At 44.8% G+C, this 26,916-nt stretch overlaps 1 protein-coding gene across 1 annotated transcript; it reads right to left on the minus strand.

The window, feature by feature from the left end:
• Nucleotides 1-6,538: 6,538 nt before the first annotated feature.
• Nucleotides 6,539-10,443, minus strand: LOC100501293 (uncharacterized). Its single transcript, NM_001362594.1, has 9 exons — nucleotides 9,935-10,443; nucleotides 8,751-9,283; nucleotides 8,530-8,655; nucleotides 8,238-8,337; nucleotides 8,047-8,111; nucleotides 7,838-7,940; nucleotides 7,622-7,760; nucleotides 7,317-7,531; nucleotides 6,539-7,235 (listed from the first exon to the last, which is right to left on the minus strand). The coding sequence occupies exons 1-9, from the start codon at nucleotides 10,355-10,357 to the stop codon at nucleotides 6,660-6,662; spliced, it is 2,280 nt and encodes a 759-aa protein (NP_001349523.1). The 5' UTR covers nucleotides 10,358-10,443; the 3' UTR covers nucleotides 6,539-6,659.
• Between the last annotated feature and the right edge of the window lie 16,473 nt (nucleotides 10,444-26,916).

Here is a 26,916-nt window from a genome sequence, read left to right on the forward strand (position 1 = left end):
CCGTCCACGCTTAACCAGAGAGCACCGCCGCCTCGCGCCAGGTCGCGGACCGTCCGCGCCTGACCAGAGAGCACCGCCGCTGGTTCTCTTGAGTAATTGACGCCTCCAAAAAGGCGTCAACATACTTTTTGGCGACTCCGCTGGGAACAACACATATAGACCTATCAAATCGGCCCTCAATGGCCGGTTCAAAAGATAGCTCTGAGGTTTCCACCAGCAATATCATCACACCGACATGGGAAGCCTTGTCGGCTGAAGAACAGCTCCTGTTCGAGGAGCGCCAGGAGCAGCTGATCCAAGAAGCAAAGGCGAAGTTCCTGGCTAACTTCAAAGTGGACAGGAACAACAAAGTCGTTCGGCAACGGGCGACAGATCTGGCTTCGCTCCGACCTACTACGATTACCCCAAATGTAAGTAGCACCAACGAACTCCAATCTCTTAAAGCTTACATAGACGAACAGCGAGAACAGATGCAAAATATCATAGGGGTTATGCAAAACGATTGTAGGAGACTAGTACGTGCATTTGATAAATCTAGTATAGCAAATTTTCCTTCACACGAGGTTGAATTAGGAGATAATACACGTAATACATCGGTTAAAGGTTGTCACGACCAGTCACAACCCCCTTATGGGATGCCGATGGACACGTACCCTGAGCAAACGCAAATCGGCAGTAAACCAGCCGATCTACACATGTCCGGACCGTTCGCTCGCGAGCGCGGACCATCCGGGTCAGCCACAACCGGACCCATTTTTAATGAGTTACCTAGACACGCACCCGAGCCACCACATAGGGCACCGAATTTAAACTATCCAGTCGGACAGTCCGCATACAACGACGGACGGTCCGCATATAATCACGGACGGTCCGGGTACGTATCCGGACAGTCCGCGCATGAGTCTTTTGAGGGGGGTTATTACCTGAATCCTCGCCCGTCCCAACAACACTTCCCATCACATTATGCAATGCACCAGCCCATTAATTCAGGATCCAGAGCCCAGGAAAGCTTTCCAGCCCCACCTAGAAGGCCGGAAAGAAACGATCAAACATATGAGCCATATAGGGCAAATGGAAATGCACCACGTAGCTCAAACCAATGGGGGGAATGACAACATACTAACATGCAACCAACCCCACCTATGTTTGACCAGAGAGCCGGTGGTCTTGCACCGGCTGCCATTGGTATAGTGAGGGAAGAAATAGCCGGGGCGTTCCGAGATAAGCTTGGAGTAAGCATGATCCCTGGGGGGCAATCATATCAGAAGCCTTATGATAGTCGATTTGATCACCACCCATACCCACAGGGAACCAGGATACCCGAGTTTGCAAAGTTTTCGGGTGACCAAGTAAAGAGCACGCGTGAGCACATAGACCAGTTCCTAGCACAATTAGGAGAATTGGTCGACACCGAAGCATTCTGTGTGCGTTTATTTTCATTATCCTTAACAGGGACTGCATTCACATGGTATGCCACGCTCCCTCCTAATTCCATTTTGTCATGGGGAGACTTAGAGCAAAAATTTCATGAACATTTCTTCTCTGGTGATTATGAGCTAGATTTAGTAGACTTAGTGACCCTACGACAAGAAAAGGATGAATCGGTTAGTGATTATATCCGGAGATTCCAGGATACGAGAAACCGATGCTTTCAAATTCATTTAACAGATAAACAACTGGCGGGAATAGCCTTTGATGGATTGCGCTATTATTTAAAAGAGAGATTAGAAGGCATCCAGTTCTTTACTCTAGCACAATTACATCAGAGAGCTTCGGCTTGTGAAAGCCGAAGCAAAGAACTAGTCAGAACGGTTCATCATAATGTCCCTATAGTAGAACACAATCAAAGTAGTTCGGACGATGAACCAAAGAAAGTTTACACTGCCGAAATAGTTTGGCCCGAGCAGGCCAAATCTTCGGCTTGCTACTCCTTGCAGTCAGTTCAAAAGGAACGACAGGAGGAGGTTAAGTTTACATTTAATGTCGGCAAATGTGATAAGATATTCGATGAATTACTAAAAAATGGTAACATTAAAATTGATTATATCGTTCCACCTGCCGACGAACTAAAGCGTCGCGCATATTGCAAGTGGCACAACTCATTTTCCCATGCCACTAATGATTGTAATGTGTTCCGACGACAAATTCAATCGGCCATTAATGAGGGACGATTGAAATTTCAGGAGGACACGGAGCCCTTCCCAATGAATGTGATCGACTTTAATGGCAAAAAGGTCCTAATTCGGCCCAACACAGCCGATAAGGGCAAAGACAAAGAAGTCATCATCGGCAACGCACGGGAGGCCGATGGAAACAACAAAATTTCTTGCAGGAAAGTGATGGCCGAGAAGACTCCTGATGGAGGGGAGACACTGAAGGTAACCATCACAAACTCCAGCGCCGGGGGGCAAGCACAGACAAGGGGATATGCGCGAGAACCCATACTACGCATCGCGGACGGTCCGGTGTCTAGGCGCGGACGGTCCGTAACATCACCGGACGGTTCGAAGCGTTCCGACGGACGGTCCGGCAACGTCGAAGAGCCGCGGCAACCACGTACCTTCAAACCACGACGACCAGAAATAGGTACGTGGAAAACTAACACGTTCAAGGCAACTGGTCGGTTGGTAAAATCTAGCCCGACCTTTGATCAATTATTGTCTAAATATGTGAAAAAGAAGGCTGGCTCCAGCGACCGGCCACCAAAGGGACCTTGCTTACCCACCCAGGTGCGACGGCAGGTTAGGCCGATTGGACCACCACACCAATCGGAAAGGACGGGAGGTCATAATGTTCAATTAAGACCTAACGTACCTGCATGGACACCTCCACCACCATATCTACCTATGCCATATTCATACACATACATACATCCACCATACGTCCCAAATCAAATGTGGGGCATGCCACCATACCCATTTAGGATGCCACAGTACCCCGCTTGGGGGGCACCCCAAACATCTGTATTCAATAGGTTGACACCTCCAGTACAAGACCGATTGAGAGCCCCTCAATCTGGTCCACAAGCACAGGCCCAGCAAGATTGCCGAACAGTTCGGCCCCAAAGGCTGACTAATCCGGCAGGGGGGCATACAGCTACAACCTCCAACAGTACGAAAAAGGGAGACGTCATTAAAATAGGAACGACAGATGTCGTCGTACAACAAAATAACGAAGGGCCGATGATTTTTGGTGAATCGGCCAACACAAACAAAAAAGAAAGTACGACTGTCAATAAAATAGCCGATCCAAAATACTCCATGCCCCGATGGTGCCCATCGGGATTGACACGATCGCAAAAGCGAAAATTACAACGCCTTAGAGCAAAGGAGAATCAGGAGAAGGAGGCGGAAAAAATATTCAATGACACACATCCGCAGTATCCGCCACCACAAAAGAGATGGAGACCAAAGGCCGTTGAGGAAAATCAAACGGACATAAAGACAGAAAATAAAACAGCAACTGTGCAGCTCTTTGCAGGTACAGCAGACAGTCCGGCTATAAAGACCAGACCAACCGTACAGGACGTGGACCATCCGACCCCTGAGGCCGAACCATCCGCACTACACCAAGACACCACCAACGATGTACCGACACCCATGGAGGAAGATGACCTACAAGGGGAAGACCTGGTCGACTACGAAGCTACGCCAGAACACTTGGAAAATTAGAAAAAGTAAGGTGACGGATTGGTCAGGATCGCTATGACGCTCGACGGTGTTGGGACTGACAGTTCGATCAAAGCTAAAAGAGTCACGTCCGTTGAGTCAACCATCGGGACTAAGGCCACTACGTATCATCCTAGCAAGTGTCAAGATGCCTAAGAAAACTGATGTGATCACATCGAGTTAGTTGCTTTTGGTTCGCTCAGCTCCACCAAAAGGCAGGGGGCATATGTTTGACACCAAAATGAGCCGGCGGACTGTCCGCGCCTGTAGGCCGGACGGTCCGCGCGTGCGCAGAGCAGATTAGGGTTCCGAGTTTTGTGCTACGGTTTTTAGCTAAAATCGCGGGATAAGCTCGAGAATTAGTTTGTAAAGGGTCCAGCCCCCCTCCTCTATAAATAGAGAGGTATACGGCCGATTTGTAATCAACAATCGAATCAATACAACTTCTATTTCACATTTTATCTTAGGAGTAGTTCTAGTTTAGCCCTAGTTTAGCCTTCCAATCCCCAAATTCTCCGCCTCTCCTCGACTATACGTCGATTAGAGGAGTCTAGGTCGGTCTACCCGAGCCTAGACAACTCCTAGGATCTCTCCTCCCCGACGGGGTCCCTCCCGGGAGCGAGATCCAGGCGCCGCCGGCGATCTTCCGCCGCCCCTGCGCACGCGCGGACCGTCCGGCCGTCAGGCAGGCAACCCGAGCTCCTGCACCAGGTCGCGGACCGTCCGGCCCTGTGCCGCGGACCGTCCGCGCCTAACCAGAGAGCACCGCCGCCTCGCGCCAGGTCGCGGACCGTCCGGCCCTGGGCCGCGGACCGTCCGCGCCTGACCAGAGAGCACCGCCGCTGGTTCTCTTGAGTAATTGACGCCTCAAAAAGGCGTCAACACTTGCAAAAAAAATCAAATCAAGATCAACGTTTACCAAGGAACTAATGACACTCAACAAATGGATGGTAAATTTCTTAAATCAAGATCAACGTTTAAAAATGCTTGATGCATGCAACACGCATCGCAGTTTCTTGGTGACGCGAGATAAAACAACCTGATTCAACCGATATTGACCGATTCAAAAGAGCTTTTATGGAAAATATATAGTGTTGTTGGATACTATTATTTTTATTGGATTTTATACTTTTAATGAGATCCCAATATCGCTGTTTTGGAAGTTGTATTGTTGGTATCTGTTGGAGTTGCTCTTAGTTCCGTTGAAAGAATCAATATGTTTAGTTTCATCAGAAATGCCTATGAATTTATTCTAGTTTATGAAAAAAAAATGCAGTCTGCAAATGCTGTCAAAATTCAGTCTGAATATGGCTCCCTGAACAAATACAAGGATGGTCGATGACTCATCTTTGTTTAGTATTATATGAAAATTGTAAAAAATCAAATCGAGATCAACGTTTATCAAGTAACTGATGACACCCTACAAACGAATGGCAAATTTCTTAAAGAATCTGTTGTACTCTGCCTTGTCTGTCATAGCATATAAAAATGCTTGATGCATGCAACACCGCATCGCAGTTTCTTGGCGGCGTGAGAAAAAACAACCTGATTCAACTGTTATTGATCGATTCAAAAGGCTTTTAGGGAAATACATGGAGTTGTTGGAGTACTATTGTTTTTATTGGATTTTATATTTATAAGGAGATCCCAATATCTCTGTTTTGGGAGCTGTATCTTTGGTACCTGTTGGAGTTGCTCTTAGTTCTGTTGAGAGAACCAGTCTATGTAGTTTCATCAGAACTGTCAATGAATTTATTCTAGTTTATGCAAAAAAAAATGTTGTCTGCAAATGCTGTCAAAATTCAGTCTGCAAATGCTGTCAAAATTCAGTCTGAATATGGCTCCCTGGCCAAATACAGGGATGGTCGATGACTCATCTTTGTTCAGTATTATGTGAAACTTGCAAAAAAAATCAAATCGAGATCAACATTTATTAGGTTTGATAACTCATGACACCCTACAAACGAATGGCAAATTTGTTAAAGAATCAGCGTCATAGAGTATAAAAAATGCTCAATGCATGTAACACCGCATCGCAGTTTCTTGGCAGCGCGAGATATAACAACCTGATTTAACCGTTATTGACCGATTCAAAAAGGCTTTTAGAGAAAGTATATAGAGCAATTGGAGTACTATTGTTTTTATTGGATTTTATACTTTTAAAAATATCTCAATATCTCTGTTTTGGAAGCTGTATTTTTGGTACCTGTTGGAGTTGCTCTTAGTTACGTTGAGAGAACCAGTCTGTTTAGTTTCATCAAAACTGTCTATAAATTTATTCTAGTTTATAAAAAAAAAATAGTCTATAAATGTTGTCAAAATTCAGTCTGAATATGGCTCCCAGACCAAATATAGGGATGGTCAATGACTTATCTTTGTTTAGTTATGTGAAACTTGCAAAAAATCAAATCGAGATCAACGTTTATCAAGTAACTTAGGACACCCTACAAACAAATGGCAAATTTATTAAACAATCGGTTGTACTCAATGCATGTAACACCGCATCGCAGTTTCTTAGTGGCACGAGATAAAATAACCTAATTCAACCGTTATTGGCCGATTCAAAAAGGCTTATAGGGAAAGTATATGGAGCTGTTGGAGTACTATTGTTTTTATTGGATTTTATACTTTTATAAGGAGATTCCAATATCTCTGTTTTGGTAGCTGTATTTTTGGTACATGTTAGAGTGGCTCTCAGAATAGATTAAATAAATCCAGGCGTATAAGAGAACTGTAATCATAGGCAGAAATTCAATTCAAATAGGAACCGGGAATAAAATGTTTTAAGGGTCTTGGATGAACGCTTAGCATCCAGGAAGCAGCAATCGGTCTCCCAAACCAAAAGAAACAGGTGTGCACAGCAAACAGTATCTGACTTGCACCCCTCAACCAAAATATAAGGCAAGGCTCCCAGTATATGTACGTACAACCACCCAAAAAAGACACGGCTGGCTTCTGCGGTTCTGCCGCCTCCCCGCTTCCTCTACCCCTTCAGCAACCAGCATCAGCTCTGGCACGGCTTCTAGTCCTCCTCGCCGGACTATCAGCAGATCCAGTGTCATCCACACTGCTGCGAGTCACCCTGCGGCCGCTGCTCACAGCAGGACTGCCGTTGCGCTCATCATCCATATCACCACTCTTCCTGCTCCGTTTCACAGGAGTGACGCACACAGCAACCTCTTCCACGGTACTACTGCTCTTCATCCTCTTGCCACCGTTGGTGCCAGCCTCAGCATCAACCTTGCGCTTTTTCGTCTGCTTCACAGCATCTTCATCAACTAACACATCCACCACTTCAGTCGCGCCCATCTTTGACCTTTTATCATCTTTTCCTTCCTCCTTGATTTCAACCACAATCTTCACAGAACCTTCAACATTAGCATCAGCGTCTGCACTGTCTTGCTCTCCCTCATTCAAACCACTAACATCCTCTCCCTTCACCAAATCACCATCATTTTCCTCCGAATCACCATCACCACATTCCTCAGCATCATCTGAAGTCATCTTGGCTTCTTCAACAGCCTTGCGTTGCAAAGTCTCAATCAGCTCCATCATTTCTCGGTTGATCTGAAACAAAAGCATATCATGTGACCAACTCCACGCTCTAAAGTATATATATGCTTCAACAAACTCAGTACTTCAACACACCTGGGGATTCTCTAAAAAATCACAGATGTCAGTTGGGCAAGAAGGGCACGTCTTCACAATCTTCTGTGCCCTTAGAGTCCGACCACCACGGCTTCTTTCCCTTATAGAAGACTGGCTATCATATGCCCCAAGCAAACAAGTCTTGCAAAAGTTGTGGGCACATGGAGTCGTAAGTGGTTCTTTAATCACCGCCCGGCATATCGAACAAGCAAATTCTGCAGGAACAGGGAACACCATGCTTTCACAAAAATATCATAAAATGAACCCAAGAGTTAAATAATAAATCAAATCGGAAGAGCATGAACCTTTAAGCAGCCTTTCAGCAACAGACAAATGAACACGCTTTGTTGCTCTACGGATTTGCTTGTCGGTCTCAGGATCCCCAGATAGAACAGGCTTCCTGCTGACTGGCGGAGGCACCACCCATTTCCAGCCATCTTTATCCTATCACAATGAATACAAATCATCCATATTCCATAACATATTATGGTAACACTGAAAGAAGAAACAGATGTACATACATCATAATCCCATGAAGGGCGCCCTTTCCTCTCTGTTATATCAGTTGCACCTTGCAGCTCCTTTATCTTTGGCAATGGTCTTGGACGGTCACCGTGATCGTCACTAAAAAGCACAGTACAGATGTCAGCAGGAAGATCACACATTTTTTTCTTTAAGGTCAAGAACTAATCTAGCAGTGACAGTGATGACACGAAGTGTTTTGTCCAACCTGGTCCAAGGAGCTGGTTCATTGTCACAGCGTACAAAGAGATACCTGCAGACCTTGAACTTACCCTATGGCAAAGAAAAAGACAGAAGAGTAAATACATATCAACATGTTTGCCCACTGTTAGCTAATAAGTAGCTGCATAATATGCAAGCATAGATACACGTGCAATCTGAATACATGAACCAAGTTACCTGAATACCAATCTTCCTCCAGCACTTCTCAATCCTGTAAACCCCGTCGTACCTCACACCAGATTCAGGAGCATATGAGGACCGCTTCTCTTTGTGCGACCTTTTAAGACAATATAGTGAGACAAAGGTCCAGCAATTGGAGGACACGAAGCATATATAGACGACTGTCAAAACACCCAAGAACATCAATATTTAAGAATTCCAGAAACAAGCAAATAGACAAGGAAAGACAACACAGGAAACATGGCAAACCTCGCTGTTTTATGTGTAAATATGGCAAAAGAAAGTATACCGTACAACCCTAACAGGGTAGCCCTTTAAGCAACTAATGCGTAAAGCAGCATTCAGCTTCTCAAATTTCTGATCAGATGACTGTTCCTTGTTTGTCCGCTTGTTACCACTTAGATCCCTCCCACCGCTGCATTAGATATAATTTTCCAGACATTTCAACCAGGAGAATACATGTAGGATCAATCATGAAAAAGAGAACAGCAAGTAATTAAATTAGTAAACCTTCCGGTGTAAAGAAACCACTCTCCATGGTCTTCATCATCTTCATACCCTCCTGAGAGGGCTACTGATTGAGCACCATGCGTAGACTGGCCAGCAATGCCAGCCACATGAGGAAAGTGAGCACCCCATTGCCTGCACTCAAGTCGGTCTTCCCATGTTTCCCCGACTCGAACACCCATATTCCTGCGGGGGTCATTTTCTGCAAGAATGGGGCCAAAATGATCAGGTGCAATAGTCACAAAGATCTGGCCACTTGATGCGTTTGCTTTTCCAGCCCTCTTAGCCCTGTCAGTTGTAAAGGCCTTATCAGGCCTATCATCATTTCGTAGATAGTGATATGGAACTGCTGAGCCAGCAGAGTTAGGATTCTTTGAAATCTTAGCCATCCTGATAACTTCGACTAGTGCGGAGTTGATTCTTGGCTGCTCAGCCATTTTGGCCGGGATCTGCGCCCGACATTTCCCACACGTCCTCTTCTGATTTTGAATCCACTTCTGGAAGCATTTCAAGCAGAAGTTATGGCCACAGGGTGTCTGCAAAAGAAAAGAATATATGGATTAGGACTGGCATAAACAATTATTGAGTGAAATGGTTATTCATCTCCTAAAGAGATTAACAGTATGTTACCAACTAAAGTACAGCAAAACAATAAGGGCTGGTTTGGTGACAAGGAAATTGGAGGGGATCCATGGGGAGGTAATCCCTTGCTATTCAATTTTAAATAGCAAGAGATTTCCCCCTCATGGATTACCTCCAATTCCCTTGTCACTAAACCAGTCTTAAATGGTTTTGTTGAGAACAATCAGGCAAACAGCTTACATACAGACAGTGCATGATCCGTGGTATCTGGTAAGTTTGAGTAAATCAAATCTTCCCGGTGAAGGAACATAGCGAATAAACGTTATGCAGGTACTTCCAGAACGGTAAAAAAAATCCGATCGGAAAACAAGGATATACTCGCTCCATCCCAAAATAACTGTCACTACGTTACCCACGCTAGTCAAGATTTTTTGAGTTTGACTAAATTTGTAACCTCCCCCTCCCCCCCCCCCCCCCCCCCCCCCCGGCACTGGGACTAAAGAAAGAAGTGTACGAATACAGGTTCAATTAAGAAGGAAGTAAGCAAGGAAAGTCCACAAGCCAATTCGGCGGTTGCTGTTAGATGGGGAGAGAGGAAACGTTACCGTGACGGGTCGTTCAGGGAGCTTCATGCAGAAAACGCAGCTGAAGTTCTTGCCGACGATCTCAAGGGCATCGTCGGACGCTTCGTCGTCATCGTCGTCCGCGCCGTCGGGGGCGTCGCCGGTGAGGAGGGCCTGGCGGCGGCGCGCCTTCTCCTGGTCGGAGAGTGTGTGGTCAGCCTCGATGGCGCGGATGGCGGCGACCAGGGTGTTGGCGGGGCCCGAGGGAGCGGCGACGGCAGCGGAGTCGGGGGAGCAGTCGGGGCAGCTCCAGCTGGCGGCGTCGGCGAGGGCGGGGGGCTTGGAGAGGCACGGAGAGTGCCAGGGCGTGGTGCAGGTGGAGCAGGTGAGGAGGTCGACCTCCGGCGGGGATGCGACGCGGCAGACCATACAGACGCCATCGCCGTCGCAGGGGAGGTCCGGCATGGCGGTTGCGAGTGGGATGGTCTGGGGGCTAGGGTTTCGAGGTCGGTCGGAACTGGAAATGGTGGCGGATTGGCGGGGAGAGGAAATGACGGCGGAGGCCGGAGTGGGGTTTTGGATGGTGGGGTAGTAGTCAGTCGAAGCGGCGGGTTCAAATTTTGGGTTTGCCGCTGGCCGGGCGGGGGGAGGGCAGGCACGGCCACCACTCTCCTTCCCAGACCAGTTTCCCCCCATGGCGCCACTTTCGCCGGGAAGAGGTGGAACGGGTGGGGTACAGATTCCTTTTACGGCCGGGGCCCACAGATCGGTGACTGAAAAGTTGGATCCCTGAACGTGAATCAAGGCTTTCCGGAAGTGAGCGCCAATGGGAAGATACCATATGGACATCAGGACATGGCAAGTGGGCGGCTCCGATGGAGTGACGCATTTGCCCATACTTCCGATTCTAGCGTCTGTTGGGAAGCGAACGCAGTTTTTTTAGAGCAACTCCAATAGTTATGTAAATTTTAGCTCTCTAAATCATAGATTTAAGAAGTTGCTAAATGGCTTTTGGAGTAAAAAAATGTGAGTTCTCCAATAGTTCTCTAAATATAGGTTGTAATTTTGTTTTGTATCTATCCACATAAAAAATAAGTCACAAAAACTATATAATGCAGTCAATATTTTTGTTTAGGGAGTTGTTAAATGGTTGCCAAATGTAGAGAGAAAATGAGGTTAGATGACAAGTTGTTAAATTTAGAAAGTTCATTTAGAGAACTGTTGGAGAATAGTTTTTATGTTAACTACCTAAATTATTGATTTAGGAAGTCTTTTAGAGAACTATTGGAGTTGCTCTTAATTAGTTACTATTCCTATTTCTAATTTCTAGAAACTGATTTATGAAGAAAAAAGTCCGAGGATGTTAATTAGTAACATATTTTTCCTGTATTTTTAAAAAGCGGTGCCAATAGATATAAATTTCATGAAACCAACGAAGACATAGTGTGATGAAATAAACAAAAGCTGGTTTTAGTTAGGGGATAGTAACTTCTTGATTTTAGAAAAACTGGATTATAAACTAGTATGTTTAGGACCGCTATAGTTTCTATAAAGCAGTTTCTTAAGACTTTGTGCTTCCAAACAAACCATTATTTGATTTGATCGATTCGTTCCTGTGTACCTTTGATGAAAACTCAACATATCAGGGTGCTTGTGTTGCTACCGGTAATTGGTCAAGCAACAGCTGATCTCAGTTTCGCATAGACTCAAATGATCTATTGCTACCAGTAATTGGTCAAGCAACAGCGCTCATCTCACTTTCTTAGAGAGACTCGGATGCATTTCTCGGCAAAGCACCAAAGAAGAGAAGAAAGTAGTAGATTAAGGTAACAAGAACAATGGTTCATGTTTTCTCTCTCCTTTCTCTAGCCAACTAAACCTTTATATATAGAGAGAGAGAGTTGCTAGTTTGCTACACATAGCACTGGTCTGTTGTGCTATAAACGGTCACAGCCGCACGATGGAGCAGTCGATGGCTGGATGTAGATTAGCCTCCCGCCGCTGCCGCAGATTGCGCGGGGCCCATGATCTCACAAATCCGTTAACAAGTAAAACAGCACCGTTCCCAACCAAATATCCGTCTGGCTGCGCTTTTCATCCGCTCTGTTTGCGATCGTTGTTTCCTCTTCTCTGCAGCCATGGCAACTGAGGCAGCGGAGGAACATCCAGGCGTGGTGCAGCATCCACTCCATGGAAGCCGGTGAAGGTGTAGCACAGCAGGATCATATCAATATGGCGCATCCACAATAAGGTAAGCCTAGTCCAGTTGTTGATTCAGTCCTCTGTTTTTAAGCAGTCTTTGTAGGGTCCGTAAAAAAATTCTTCTAGGTTTAGTCCCACACCCGTATATAATTATATATATTGTTTCTGTAAGGTTGCAGATTTCAGCGTTACTACTTGAGCCTGTTACTACTTGAGACTATCAATTTGATATTTCTTTTTAATAGGACTGAACATGGCCAGCACGGTTGATGGCAACGACGACATAATTGATCCACACGAGCATTTACAGTGGACTCCATTTGTGGGAAAAGAATTTTCTTCACAGAACGAAGCAAAGAGATTCTATAATAAATATGCCTTCAATAAAGGGTTTAGTATTCGTGCCACTACACATACAACATCGAAATCAGGGGTAATCACATCTAGATTGTGGTTTTGCTCCAAGGCAGGATTTTCTAAAGGTGTCAAGGAAGCTGTAAAATTAATGCAGACTACAGGAAATCAACAAAGCCCCAAAAGGAGGTTGCTCTCACCCGAACCGGTTGCAAAGCACGTCTTAGAGTGGCATTGGAGGATGGAGTGTGGCGAGTTAGTGTTTTTTATGATAACCATAACCATCTTATGGTCACATCTCCTTCAAAGATAAGAAACCTTCGCTCTCACCGATCAATGGAAGATGCGGATAAGGAAGTCATTGAAGATATGCGTGCCCAAAATATTGAGACCTCAAAGATACATCAGTATTTGGGTGCTTTGCATGGTGGTATGAGCAACCTAAAGTTCAAAAGAAAGGATGTTAGTAATGAGATAGCATCTGCAAGGCAAAAACTCATTGGTATGGATGTGGAATCAACTTTGGTGTATTTTCATAAGAAACAAGAAGAGGATCCTGAATTTTTTTGTGAGGTCAAGGTGGATGACAATGGCCACTTGAAGAACTTTATTCTGGGTTGATGGTAGAGCAAGAAGAGCATTCTCTGTATGAGACGACATAGCCCTCATAAATAAAACTTGTGAACCCGAGTGCACTTGCAAATACAGTTGTATGATACACTGCCTCTGTACTGTGGCAAACCTCTCGCCTTTTACATTTTTGCAAATAAAGAAGGATGTTTACATGATAAAGAAGGAAACACTTTGTCTGTACCATGGTTGGAAACAACGATAGCGAGCTCCGCAGATGAAAAGCGCAACCAGACGGAGATTTGGTTGGGAACGAGACGTTTTACTTGTTAACGGAGTTGTGTCCCATACTAACGCGTGCAAAGGACGAAGATTGAAAGGGAAATAGGCTTTAAACCTTTTCCTAAATGATTTTGGTGGTTGAATGTCCAACACAAACAATTGGACTAATTAGTTTGCTCTAGATTACATGTTCTACAGGTGCCAAAGATTCAACTCAAAACCAATAAAAAGAACAAGACAAGGTTCAAAAGAAAGGAGCAAAGAGAAACCGAAGTGCTCCCTGGTATGGCGCACCGGACTGTCCGGTGTGCCACCGGACAGTGTCCGGTGCACCACCGGACCGTGTCCGGTGCACCAGGGAGGATTGCCTTCAAACTCTTCACCTTCGGGTTTCTCAGGCGCAGCCCACTATAATTCACCGGACTGTCCGGTGCACCACCGAACAGTGTCCGGTGCTCCAGAGTGAAGCGGCTCTGAACTGGCCAGCTTCGGGAAAGTGGGAGGTCGCTCCGCTAAAATTCACCGGACTGTCCGGTGTGCCAGCGGAGCAACGGTCATCTGCGCGCAACGGTCGACTCTGCAAAGTGTACAGTTGAATTCAGAGTGTCAGAGCAGAAGTCAGAGGGGCACCGGACTGTCCGGTGCTGCACCGGACTGTCCGGTGCCTCATGAGGACAAAGCCTCCAACGGTCGACCAGCTCCAATCTTAACGGATAGGATGACGTGGCTGGCGCACCGGACATGTCCGGTGTGCACCGGACTGTCCGGTGCGCCCATCGCCAGCAGCTTCTCCAACGGCTACAAAATTGGATGGTGGCTATAAATACCACCCCAACCGGCCACTTCAAGGTGTGGGAGTCCAAGCAACATTCCAAGTCATCTAGTTGACATACTCAAGCCCTCCCAACCACCTACATTCATTGATACATCCTATACACAAGATCTAGCCCACTACAACCAACACAAGTGCCACAAAAAAGAGAGCGAGCAATTGAGAGCTACTCAATTGAGTTTAGTCCTAGTGCCTTGTGAGATACATTGAGAGATAGTGTGTGCTTCATCCTTGTGTTCATTTGTGCGTGGAGTTTTGACTCCCATTCAAACTTCCTCCAAAGTGTTGGAGGCTTGTAAAAGCTAGCAAGAGACACCAAAGAGTGTGGTGGTCCTTGCGGGATCGAGAGTGATCCTTGAGAAGAAGAAGAGCTCACCGATCCTTGTGTGATCGGTGGAGAGAGGGAAAGGGTTGAAAAAGACCCGTCCTTGAGTGGACTCCTCAACGGGGACTAGGCCTTCGAGGGCCGAACCTCGGTAAAACAAATCACCCGTGTTCATTGTGTTTATTGCTTGTGATTTGTTTGCTTTCCTTTGCTCTAAGTTTTCTTGCACCATTATTTGATAACCTCATTTGGTGTTGCTTCAAGTTAAATTCCCATTCAGTGAAGCAACACGTTGCAAGAAAGAACTTGACCTAGTGCTCTTCTCATCTAAGGCTTCTTGCTTTGTTATACTATAACTTATTAGTAGTATTGATTTATCACTTCCGCATTACTTAAGCACAATACTCTTTACAAGCAAGAACTTAGTTTTATACTCCGATATTTGTATATCTTGTTCTAACCACTAATCAAGGGATCTAGTTGGGGGATAAAGTTTTTATTTTCAGGTTTCGCCTATCCACCCCCCCCCTCTAGGCGACTTTCAATTGGTATCGGAGCTAGGCACTTCATCCTGAGTCTAACAACTCGAAGTGATGGCTCGTAAAAGATCCCAAAAGAACAAGAAGACCCAAGAGAACAAGGAGGTAACTCTTGAGATATTACTTTCCAATTGTTCTAATTATGATTCATGGTCTGCTAGAGTAATAAACGCTTTTAGAACGGTAGATCCACAATTAGAACAAATTTTAGACAAGAGTATCTTCGCTCCTAGTTATAACGGAAAAATTGTCTCCGAGGAGGATCAAAGATGTTTTCGCTTAAACTACCTAGCTTTTGACATCTTAAGCAATTCTCTTAGCAAAGAAGATTATCGTGCCTTCATATCGAATTATGACGAATCAATCCATGATGCGCATGATATTTGGACTAGAATTAAAAGCAAATTTAATGAGTCCAAACATGATAGTTCATTTTGTGCTTCTACTTCCTTTGGTATTTGTGATACTAACCCTTGCAAGGAAGAAGAAGAAAATGAACGGAGGAGACCAAACTGAAAGGGAATTAGGGTTACACCTAGTTCCTAAATAATTTTGGTGGTTGAATTGCCCAACACAAATCTTTGGACTAACTAGTTTGCTCTAGTATATCAGTTATACAGGTGTTAAAGGTTCACACTCAGCCAATAAAAAGATCAAATTTGGATTCAACACAGGAGCAAAGGGCCAACCGAAGGCACCTCTGGTTTGGCGCACCGGACTGTCCGGTGCACCACCGGACAGTGTCCGGTGCACCACCGGACATGTCCGGTGCACCAGAGGACTCCAACGCAAACTCACCACCTTCGGGAATTTCCAGAGGCACTCGCGCTATAATTCACCGGACTGTCCGGTGTACACCGGACAGTGTCCGGTGCGCCAAGGAGGAGCGGCCTCAGGAACTCGCCAGCTTCGGGAAACTCCATCGGCCAGTCCGCTATAATTCACCGGACTGTCCGGTGTACACCGGACTGTCCGGTGCGACTACGGAGCAACGGCTATCTCCGTGCCAACGGCTCTCTGCCGCGCATTTAATGCGCGCTCTGCGCGCGCAGAAGTCAGGCGCGCCCATACTGGCACACCGGACAGCAAACAGTACCTGTCCGGTGTGCACCGGACACCCAGGCGGGCCCACAAGTCAGAAGCTCCAACGGTCAGAATCCAACGGCAGTGATGACATGGCAGGGGGCACCGGACTGTCCGGTGTGCACCGGACTGTCCGGTGCGCCATCGAGCAGCCAACGGTCAAGTTTGGTGGTTGGGGCTATAAATACCCCAACCACCCCACCAATCATTGCATCCAAGTTTTCTACTTCCCAACTACTACAAGAGCTCTAGCATTCAATTCTAGACACACCAAAGAGATCAAATCCTCTCCATATTCCACACAACGCCCTAGTGACTAGAGAGAGAGATTTGCTTGTGTTCTTTCGAGCTCTTGCGCTTGGATTGCTTCCTTCTTTCTTGATTCTTTCTTGTGATCAAACACTCACTTGTAATTGAGGCAAGAGGCACCAATTGTGTGGTGGCCCTTGCGGGAAGTTTATTTCCCAAGTGATTTGAGAAGAGAAGCTCACTCGGTCCGAGGGACCGATTGAGAGAGGGAAGGGTTGAAAGAGACCCGGCCTTTGTGGCCTCCTCAACGGGGAGTAGGTTTGCAAGAACCGAACCTCGGTAAAACAAATCCGCGTGTCACACTCTTCATTTGCTTGCGATTTGTTTTGCTCCCTCTCTCGTGGACTCGTTTATGTTTCTAACGCTAACCCGGCTTGTAGTTGTGATTAATTTTGAGAATTTCAGTTTCGCCCTATTCACCCCCCTCTAGGCGACTATCAATTGGTATCAGAGCCCGGTGCTTCATTAGAGCCTAACCGCTCGAAGTGATGTCGGGAGATCACGCCAAGAAGGAGATGGAGACCGGCGAAAAGCCCACTACAAGCCACGGGAGCACTTCATCGGAAGAGTCCCGTACCAAGAGGAAGGAGAAGAAGAAGAGCTCCTCCAACAAAGGGAAGGAGAAGAAATCTTCTTCGCACCACAAAGAGAAGAAGGAGAGATCTTCCTCCCACAAGCCACATCGGAGAGGGGACAAGCACAAAAGGATGAGAAAAGTGGTCTACTACGAGACCGACACTTCATCAACATCGACCTCCGACTCCGATGCGCCCTCCGTAACTTCTAAACGCCAAGAGCGTAAGAAGTTTAGTAAGATCCCCCTACATTACCCTCGCATTTCTAAAAATGCACCTTTACTTTCCGTCCCATTAGGCAAACCACCAACTTTTGATGGTGAAGATTATGCTAGGTGGAGTGATTTAATGCGATTTCATCTAACCTCACTCCACAAAAGTATATGGGATGTTGTTGAGTTTGGTGCACAGGTACCATCCGTAGGGGATAAAGACTGTGATGAGGATGAGGTGGCCCAAATCGAGCACTTCAACTCTCAAGCGACAACAATACTCCTCGCCTCCTTAAGTAGAGAGGAGTATAACAAAGTTCAAGGGTTGAAGAGCGCCAAGGAGGTTTGGGATGTGCTCAAAACCGCGCACGAAGGAGATGAGCTCACCAAGATCACCAAGCGGGAAACGATCGAGGGGGAGCTCGATCGGTTCCGGCTTCGCAAAGGGGAAGAGCCACAACACATGTACAACCGGCTAAAGACTTTGGTGAACCAAGTGCGCAACCTTGGAAGCGTCAAGTGGGACGACCACGAAATGGTTAAGGTTATTCTAAGATCTCTCATTTTCCTTAACCCCACTCAAGTTCAATTAATTCGTGGTAATCCTAGATATACTAAAATGACCCCCGAGGAAGTTATCGGGAATTTTGTAAGTTTTGAGTGCATGATCGAAGGCTCAAGGAAGATCAACGAGCTTGATGATCCATCCACATCCGAAGCTCAACCCGTCGCATTCAAGGCGACGGAGGAGAAGAAGGAGGAGGCTACACCAAGTCGACAACCTATAGACGCCTCCAAGCTCGACAATGAGGAAATGGCGCTCGTCATCAAGAGCTTCTGCCAAATCCTCAAACAAAGGAAGGGGAAAGACTACAAGCCCCGCTCCAAGAAGGTTTGCTACAAATGTGGTAAGCCCGGTCATTTTATTGCCAAATGTCCTATATCAAGTGACAGTGACCGAGGCGACGACAAGAAGGGGAGAAGAAAGGAGAAAAAGAAGTACTACAAGAAGAAGGGTGGCGATGCCCATGTTTGTCGGGAGTGGGATTCCGACGAAAGCTCAAGCGACTCCTCCGACGACGAGGACGCCGCCAACATCGCCGTCACCAAGGGACTTCTCTTCCCCAACGTCGGCCACAAGTGCCTCATGGCAAAGGACGGCAAACGGAAGAAGGTTAAATCTAACTCCTCCACTAAATATGAGTCTTCTAGTGATGATAATGATAGTGATGAGGAGGATAATTTGCGTGTTCTCTTTGCCAACCTTAACATGGAGCAAAAAGAAAAATTAAATGAATTGATTAGTGCTATTCATGAAAAGGATGACCTTTTGGACTCCCAAGAGGATTGTCTAATTAAAGAAAACAAGAAACATGTTAAGGTTAAAAAGGCTTATGCTCTAGAAGTAGAAAAATGTGAAAAATTATCTAGTGAGCTAAGCACTTGCCGTGAAATGATTGACAACCTTAGGAATGAAAATGCTAGTTTAAATGCTAAGGTTGATTCTCATGTTTGCATTGTTTCAACTTCCAATCCTAAAAATAATAATGATGATTTGCTTGCTAGGATTGAAGAATTGAATATTTCTCTTGCTAGCCTTAGAGTAGAAAATAAAAATTTAATTGCTAAGGCTAAAGATTATGATATGTGCAAAGTTACAATTTCCGATCTTAGAGATAAAAATGATATTCTTCATGCTAAGATTGTTGAACTTAATTCTTGCAAACCCTCTACATCTATTGTTGAGCATGTATCTATTTGTGCTAGATGTAGAGATGTTGATATTAATGCTATTCATGATCATATGGCTTTAATTAAACAACAAAATGATCATATAGCAAAACTAGATGCTAAAATTACCGAGCACAACTTAGAAAATGAGAAATTTAAATTTGCTCGTAGCATGCTTTATAATGGGAGACGCCCGGGCATCAAGGATGGCATTGGCTTCCAAAGGGGAGACAATGTCAAAATTAGTGCCCCTCCTAAAAGATTGTCTAATTTTGTTAAGGGCAAGGCTCCCATGCCTCAGGATAACGAGGGTTACATTTTATACCCTGCCGGTTATCCCGAGAGCAAAATTAGGAGAATTCATTCTAGGAAGTCTCACTCTGGCCCTAATCATGCTTTTATGTATAAGGGTGAGACATCTAGCTCTAGGCAACCAACACATGCTAAGTTGCCTAGAAAGAAAACTCCTAGTGCATCAAATGATCATAATATTTCATTTAAAACTTTTGATGCATCTTATGTTTTGACTAACAAATCCGGCAAGATAGTTGCCAAATATGTTGGGGGCAAGCACAAGGGCTCCAAGACTTGTGTTTGGGTACCCAAAGTTCTTGTGTCTAATGCCAAAGGACCCAAAACCATTTGGGTACCTAAAGTCAAGAACTAAACTTGTTTTGTAGGTTTATGCATCCGGGGGCTCAAGTTGGATACTGGATAGCGGGTGCACAAACCACATGACTGGGGAGAAGAAGATGTTCTCCTCATATGAGAAAAACCAAGATCCCCAACGAGCTATCACATTCGGGGATGGAAATCAAGGTTTGGTCAAAGGTTTGGGTAAAATTGCTATATCTCCTGACCATTCTATTTCCAATGTTTTTCTTGTAGATTCTTTAGATTACAGTTTGCTTTCCGTATCCCAATTGTGTCAAATGGGTTACAACTGTCTATTCACTGATGTAGGTGTCACTGTCTTTAGAAGAAGTGATGATTCAATAGCATTTAAGGGAGTATTAGAGGGTTAGCTATACTTGGTAGATTTTGATAGAGCTGAACTCGACACTTGCTTAATTGCTAAGACTAACATGGGTTGGCTCTGGCACCGCCGACTAGCCCATGTTGGGATGAAGAATCTTCATAAGCTTCTAAAGGGAGAACACATTTTAGGATTAACAAATGTTCATTTTGAGAAAGACAGGATTTGTAGCGCATGCCAAGCAGGGAAGCAAGTTGGTGCTCATCATCCACACAAGAACATCATGACTAGTGACAGGCCACTAGAGCTCCTACACATGGACCTATTCGGCCCGATCGCTTACATAAGCATCGGCGGGAGTAAGTACTGTCTAGTTATTGTGGATGATTATTCTCGCTTCACTTGGGTGTTCTTTTTGCAGGAAAAATCTCATACCCAAGAGACCTTAAAGGGATTCTTGAGACGGGCTCAAAATGAGTTCGGCTTAAGGATCAAGAAATTAGAAGCGACAACGGGACGGAGTTCAAGAACTCTCAAATTGAAGGCTTCCTTGAGGAGGAGGGCATCAAGCATGAGTTCTCTTCTCCCTACACCCCACAACAAAATGGTGTAGTGGAGAGGAAGAATCGAACTCTATTGGACATGGCAAGAACCATGCTTGATGAATACAAGACTTCGGATCGGTTTTGGGCCGAGGCGGTCAACACCGCTTGCTACGCCATCAACCGGTTGTATCTACACCGAATCCTCAGGAAGACATCCTATGAACTCCTAACCGGTAAAAAGCCAAATATTTCATATTTTAGAGTTTTTGGTAGCAAATGTTTTATACTTGTTAAAAGAGGTAGAAAATCAAAATTTGCTCCTAAAACTGTAGAAGGCTTTTTACTAGGATATGACTCAAACACAAGGGCATATAGAGTCTTTAACAAGTCCTCAGGACTTGTTGAAGTTTCTTGTGACGTTGTGTTTGATGAGACTAACGGCTCTCAAGTAGAGCAAGTTGATCTTGATGAGATAGGAGAAGAACAGGCTCCATGCATAGCGCTAAGGAATATGTCCATTGGGGATGTGTGTCCTAAGGAATCCGAAGAGCCTCCACATGCACAAGATCAACCATCCTCCTCCACGCTAGCATCTCCACCGACTCAAAATAAGGATGAAGCTCAAGTTGATGAAGTAGAGGATCAAGCAAATGAGCCACCTCAAGATGACGGCAATGATCAAGGGGGAGATGCAAATGATCAAGACAAAGAGGATGAAGAGCAAAGGCCGCCTCACCCAAGAGTCCACCAAGCAATCCAACGAGATCACCCCGTTGACACCATCCTCGGCGACATTCATAAGGGGGTAACTACTAGATCTCGTATTGCACATTTTTGTGAACATTACTCGTTTGTTTCCTCTATTGAGCCACACAGGGTAGAGGAAGCACTACAAGATTCGGATTGGGTGGTGGCAATGCAAGAGGAGCTCAACAACTTCACTAGAAATGAGGTATGGCATTTAGTTCCACGTCCTAACCAAAATGTTGTAGGAACCAAATGGGTCTTCCGCAACAAGCAAGATGAGCATGGTGTGGTGACAAGGAACAAAGCTCGACTTGTGGCCAAGGGATACTCCCAAGTCGAAGGTTTGGATTTCGGTGAAACCTATGCACCCGTAGCTAGGCTTGAGTCAATTCACATATTATTAGCCTATGCTACTTACCATGGCTTTAAGCTTTATCAAATGGATGTGAAAAGTGCCTTCCTCAATGGACCAATCAAGGAAGAGGTCTATGTTGAGCAACCTCCCGGCTTTGAAGATAGTGAGTATCCTAACCATGTCTATAGGCTCTCTAAGGCACTTTATGGGCTCAAGCAAGCCCCAAGAGCATGGTATGAATGCCTTAGAGATTTCCTTATTGCAAATGGCTTCAAAGTCGGCAAAGCCGATCCTACACTCTTTACTAAAACTCTTGAAAACGACTTGTTTGTATGCCAAATTTATGTTGATGATATTATATTTGGGTCTACTAACGAGTCTACATGTGAAGAGTTTAGTAGGATTATGACACAGAAATTCGAGATGTCTATGATGGGGGAGTTGAAGTATTTCTTAGGATTCCAAGTAAAGCAACTCCAAGAGGGCACCTTCATTAGCCAAACGAAGTATACTCAAGACATTCTAAACAAGTTTGGGATGAAGAATGCCAAGCCCATCAAGACTCCCATGGGAACAAATGGGCATCTCGACCTCGACACGGGAGGTAAGTCCGTGGATCAAAAGGTATACCGGTCAATGATTGGTTCATTGCTTTATTTATGTGCATCTCGACCGGACATTATGCTTTCTGTTTGCATGTGTGCAAGATTCCAAGCCGACCCTAAGGAATCACACCTTACGATCGTAAAACGAATCTTGAGATATTTGGCTTATACTCCTAAGTTTGGGCTTTGGTACCCTCGGGGATCCACATTTGATTTAATTGGTTATTCGGATGCCGATTGGGCGGGGTGTAAGATTAACAGGAAGAGCACATCGGGGACTTGCCAGTTCTTGGGGAGATCCTTGGTGTCTTGGGCTTCAAAGAAGCAAAATTCGGTCGCTCTTTCAACCGCCGAAGCCGAGTAGCCGCAGGTCATTGTTGCGCGCAATTACTTTGGATGAGGCAAACCCTGCGGGACTACGGTTACAAATTAACCAAAGTTCCTTTGCTATGTGATAATGAGAGTGCAATCAAAATGGCCGACAATCCCGTCGAGCATAGCCGCACTAAGCACATAGCCATTCAGTATCATTTTCTTAGGGATCACCAACAAAAGGGAGATATCGAGATTGCATACATTAATACTAAAGATCAATTAGCCGATATCTTTACCAAGCCTCTTGACGAACAAACTTTTACCAAACTTAGGCATGAGCTCAATATTCTTGATTCTAGGAATTTCTTTTGCTAACTTGCACACATAGCTCATAAATATACCTTTGATCATGTCTCTTTTATATATGCTATGACTAATGTGTTTTCAAGAGTATTTCAAATCAAGTCATAGGTATATTGAAAGGGAATTGGAGTCTTCGGCGAAGACAAAGGCTTCCACTCCGTAACTCATACTTCGCCATCACTCCAAGCAACTCTCTATTCTTTGGGGAGACATAAACATCAAAGAAAAGGACTTTGTCTTTGGGAGAGAGTAAGAGCCCAAAGCTAAAGGACCGGACTTCGCCTTTGGTATAATCTTAACTCATTTATTTATGACCAAAGGGGAAGATAGCACTTCGAGGGCTCTAATACTTCCGTTTTTGGCGATTCATGCCAAAGGGGGAGAGAGTATGAGCCCAAAGCAAAAGGACCGCACCACCACCAATTTCAAAAACTTAGTGTTTTCCAAGAGTATTTATCAATTGGTATCCTATTGTGTTCAAAAGGGGGAGAAAGTAGTATTTCAAAAATGATATATCAAAACCCTCTTGAACACTAAGAGGAGGATCTCCTTTAGGGGGAGTTTTGTTTAGTCAAAGGAAAAGCATTTGAAACAGGGGGAGAAAATTTCAAATCTTGAAAATGCTTTGCAAAATCCTATTCATTTATCTTTGACCATTTGCAAAAGAACTTTGAAAAGAATTTACAAAAGAGTTTGCAAAAACAAAACATGTGGTGCAAGCGTGGTCCAAAATGTTATCTAAGAAAGAAACAATCCATGCATATCTTGCAAGTATTAATATTGGCTCAATTCCAAGCAACCTTTACACTTACATCATACAAACTGGTTCAATTATGCACTTCTATATTTGCTTTGGTTTGTGTTGGCATCAATCACCAAAAAGGGGGAGATTGAAAGGGAATTAGGGTTACACCTAGTTCCTAAATAATTTTGGTGGTTGAATTGCCCAACACAAATCTTTGGACTAACTAGTTTGCTCTAGTATATCAGTTATACAGGTGTTAAAGGTTCACACTCAGCCAATAAAAAGATCAAATTTGGATTCAACACAGGAGCAAAGGGCCAACCGAAGGCACCTCTGGTTTGGCGCACCGGACTGTCCGGTGTGCCACCGGACAGTGTCCGGTGCACCACCGGACATGTCCGGTGCACCAGAGGACTCCAACGCAAACTCGCCACCTTCGGGAATTTCCAGAGGCACTCGCGCTATAATTCACCGGACTGTCCGGTGTACACCGGACAGTGTCCGGTGCGCCAAGGAGGAGCGGCCTCAGGAACTCGCCAGCTTCGGGAAACTCCATCGGCCAGTCCGCTATAATTCACCGGACTGTCCGGTGTACACCGGACTGTCCGGTGCGACTACGGAGCAACGGCTATCTCCGTGCCAACGGCTCTCTGCCGCGCATTTAATGCGCGCTCTGCGTGCGCAGAAGTCAGGCGCGCCCATACTGGCACACCGGACAGCAAACAGTACATGTCCGGTGTGCACCGGACACCCAGGCGGGCCCACAAGTCAGAAGCTCCAACGGTCAGAATCCAACGGCAGTGATGACGTGGCAGGGGGCACCAGACTGTCCGGTGCGCCATCGAGCAGCCAACAGTCAAGTTTGGTGGTTGGGGCTATAAATACCCCAACCACCCCACCATTCATTGCATCCAAGTTTTCTACTTCCCAACTACTACAAGAGCTCTAGCATTCAATTCTAGACACACCAAAGAGATCAAATCCTCTCCATATTCCACACAACGCCCTAGTGACTAGAGAGAGAGATTTGCTTGTGTTCTTTCGAGCTCTTGCACTTGGATTGCTTCCTTCTTTCTTGATTCTTTCTTGTGATCAAACACTCACTTGTAATTGAGGCAAGAGGCACCAATTGTGTGGTGGCCCTTGCGGGAAGTTTATTTCCCAAGTGATTTGAGAAGAGAAGCTCACTCGGTCCGAGGGACCGATTGAGAGAGGGAAGGGTTGAAAGAGACCCGGCCTTTGTGGCCTCCTCAACGGGGAGTAGGTTTGCAAGAACCGAACCTCGGTAAAACAAATCCGTGTGTCACACTCTTCATTTGCTTGCGATTTGTTTTGCTCCCTCTCTCGTGGACTCATTTATGTTTCTAACGCTAACCCGACTTGTAGTTGTGATTAATTTTGAGAATTTCAGTTTCGCCCTATTCACCCCCCTCTAGGCGACTATCACAAACGATGAATCCACCTCTCCAAGAGGTTTGTCTTCCCATTTCGATTCCCACATATGTTGTGTGGCTAATGAAAATGATAGCGAAAGCACAAATAAGGATGAGGAGGAAGAAAGAAGCTTTGTGCAACTCTACGCTCGCCTAAGCCAAGAAGATAAGGCGGTCATGCTCAAACTTCTAGAAAGAGCGAGAGAGCAAGGCGAAGCTCGTCAAAGGCTAGAAAGTATTCTCTCCATGAAGATGCAATGCTTTGACGAGTTGACTAAAGAACATGAGGAGCTAAAGTGCTCTCATGTTGATTTGGTCCAAAGGTATGAAACTATTTCAATTGAGCAAGATAGCGCTTTACATTGTATCGCCCAATTAGTAAATAAGAATACCTTGCTTAAGGACCAAGTAGAAAAGCTAAAAATTGAAAATCTAGCTTTTCAAGAAAAATATGATATGCTCCTATGCTCTCATGAAAATCTTAGAGATGATCATATCATATTAAACATTACTCATGAGGTTGTGATAGAAAATTTAAAATCCCAACAACCTCACTCGTGCACATGTATTCAAATTGATACTATATTACCATGTGCTAATGCTTGTTGTCCGTCGACAAGCAAATCTTCTTTTGAGCTAGAACTTGCAGGAACAAATGATGATACATATCAAAAGCTCAAGGAAGAAAATGAGAGGCTAAAAATGAGCTTGACACAACTAAAAGGGAAGTGCATTGCTCAACCTTCTCAAGATAACCGTGATCACATGATGACGAAGCTTGAGACGGGAACAACCGTGGCATGCACTACATCCCTTGAAGAAAATGTCAAGGATTTGAGGAATGCCAAGAGGAAGAAACAAAAGAAGAAATTCAACACCTCCTCCAAAAGCCTCAACCACGCCTCCACAAAAGGTAACATCCAAGGTAATGATCAAGCCACACTTCACATTAAGAGGTGTAGTGAATGCTTTGAAGAGGGGCACTTGATTAGGTCATGTCCCTACATTAAAAATGGCTTGATTATTAACAAGGATGATAGACTTTGTTTTAAATGCTCCAAGAAGGGACACTTACTTAGATCTTGTCCCCATTTAAAACAAAAAGGCATAGGGTTAGAAAAGAAAGTTTTTACTAACCATGTAGCAAGCAACAAACAAGGAAAGAAGAAATCTTCAAAACTTGGAAGACGCCTGTGCTACACATGCCGAAAGAAGGGACATCAATGCAAGGATTGTCCCATTGGCAACAATTCCACTCCTAACTTGTCAATTGATTTTCATGTAACTAGGCAACCCAAAATTGCAACTTGTGCTAGAAAGGTAATGAGTTTACCTAGTGCTAACACAAAGGACTTTTGGGTTCCTAGATCTTTGTCGACTAACCTTAACGGACCCATCAAGCGATGGGTACCAAAATGTGCTTGACAAGCTTTGTAGGAGAAGGAGATGGTATGAAGCCTTGGGGTGCTTAAGAGAGTCAATTCAATTTTTGTTGACTCAAGCTACCGATATCCAAGATTGACCCAAGGTTATTTTAAATTGTTATACCTTAAACTCATATCATCTCGAGGGAAGTTGTTGATGTTGTAGGAAATAAAGAATTATCCTATGCCGAAAAGTCAAAGCCTACAATATGGAGGAATGCCAAAGGATGGTAACATCTATGCTTTTAAGTGCAAGTGTCTTAACTTATCATTTCTCATGTGTCTTGTGTAGTCACATAGAAAAAGGAAGACTTAAGATATTTTTAAATTTATGTCACCATTCTTTGAAGAAATTCCTCCCATATGGTAGATTGCATATTCTTCATTTCTATATTATGACAATCTACATGCTTTAAAATTGTTGCTATTTCCCATGGCAAGGTTTACACTAATTATTCTATTATTGCCTTGTTCTAGATATAGAGAGATATTTCATATTCTT

The sequence above is a fragment of the Zea mays genome, chromosome 8 (genome assembly GCF_902167145.1).
Source record: "Zea mays cultivar B73 chromosome 8, Zm-B73-REFERENCE-NAM-5.0, whole genome shotgun sequence".
NCBI lineage: Eukaryota > Viridiplantae > Streptophyta > Magnoliopsida > Poales > Poaceae > Zea > Zea mays.

Bases quoted from the DNA above. Each gene is read 5' to 3' on its own strand.
- LOC100501293 (NM_001362594.1), bottom strand. From the start codon at position 10,357: ATGCCGGACCTCCCCTGCGACGGCGATGGCGTCTGTATGGTCTGCCGC. The intron at 7,941-8,046 runs GTTGGACAAAAC...TGTGCTTTTTAG, and splicing joins GAACCAGCTCCTTGGACCAG to TGACGATCACGGTGACCGTC. The intron at 7,761-7,837 runs GTATGTACATCT...TCATTGTGATAG, and splicing joins GCCCTTCATGGGATTATGAT to GATAAAGATGGCTGGAAATG.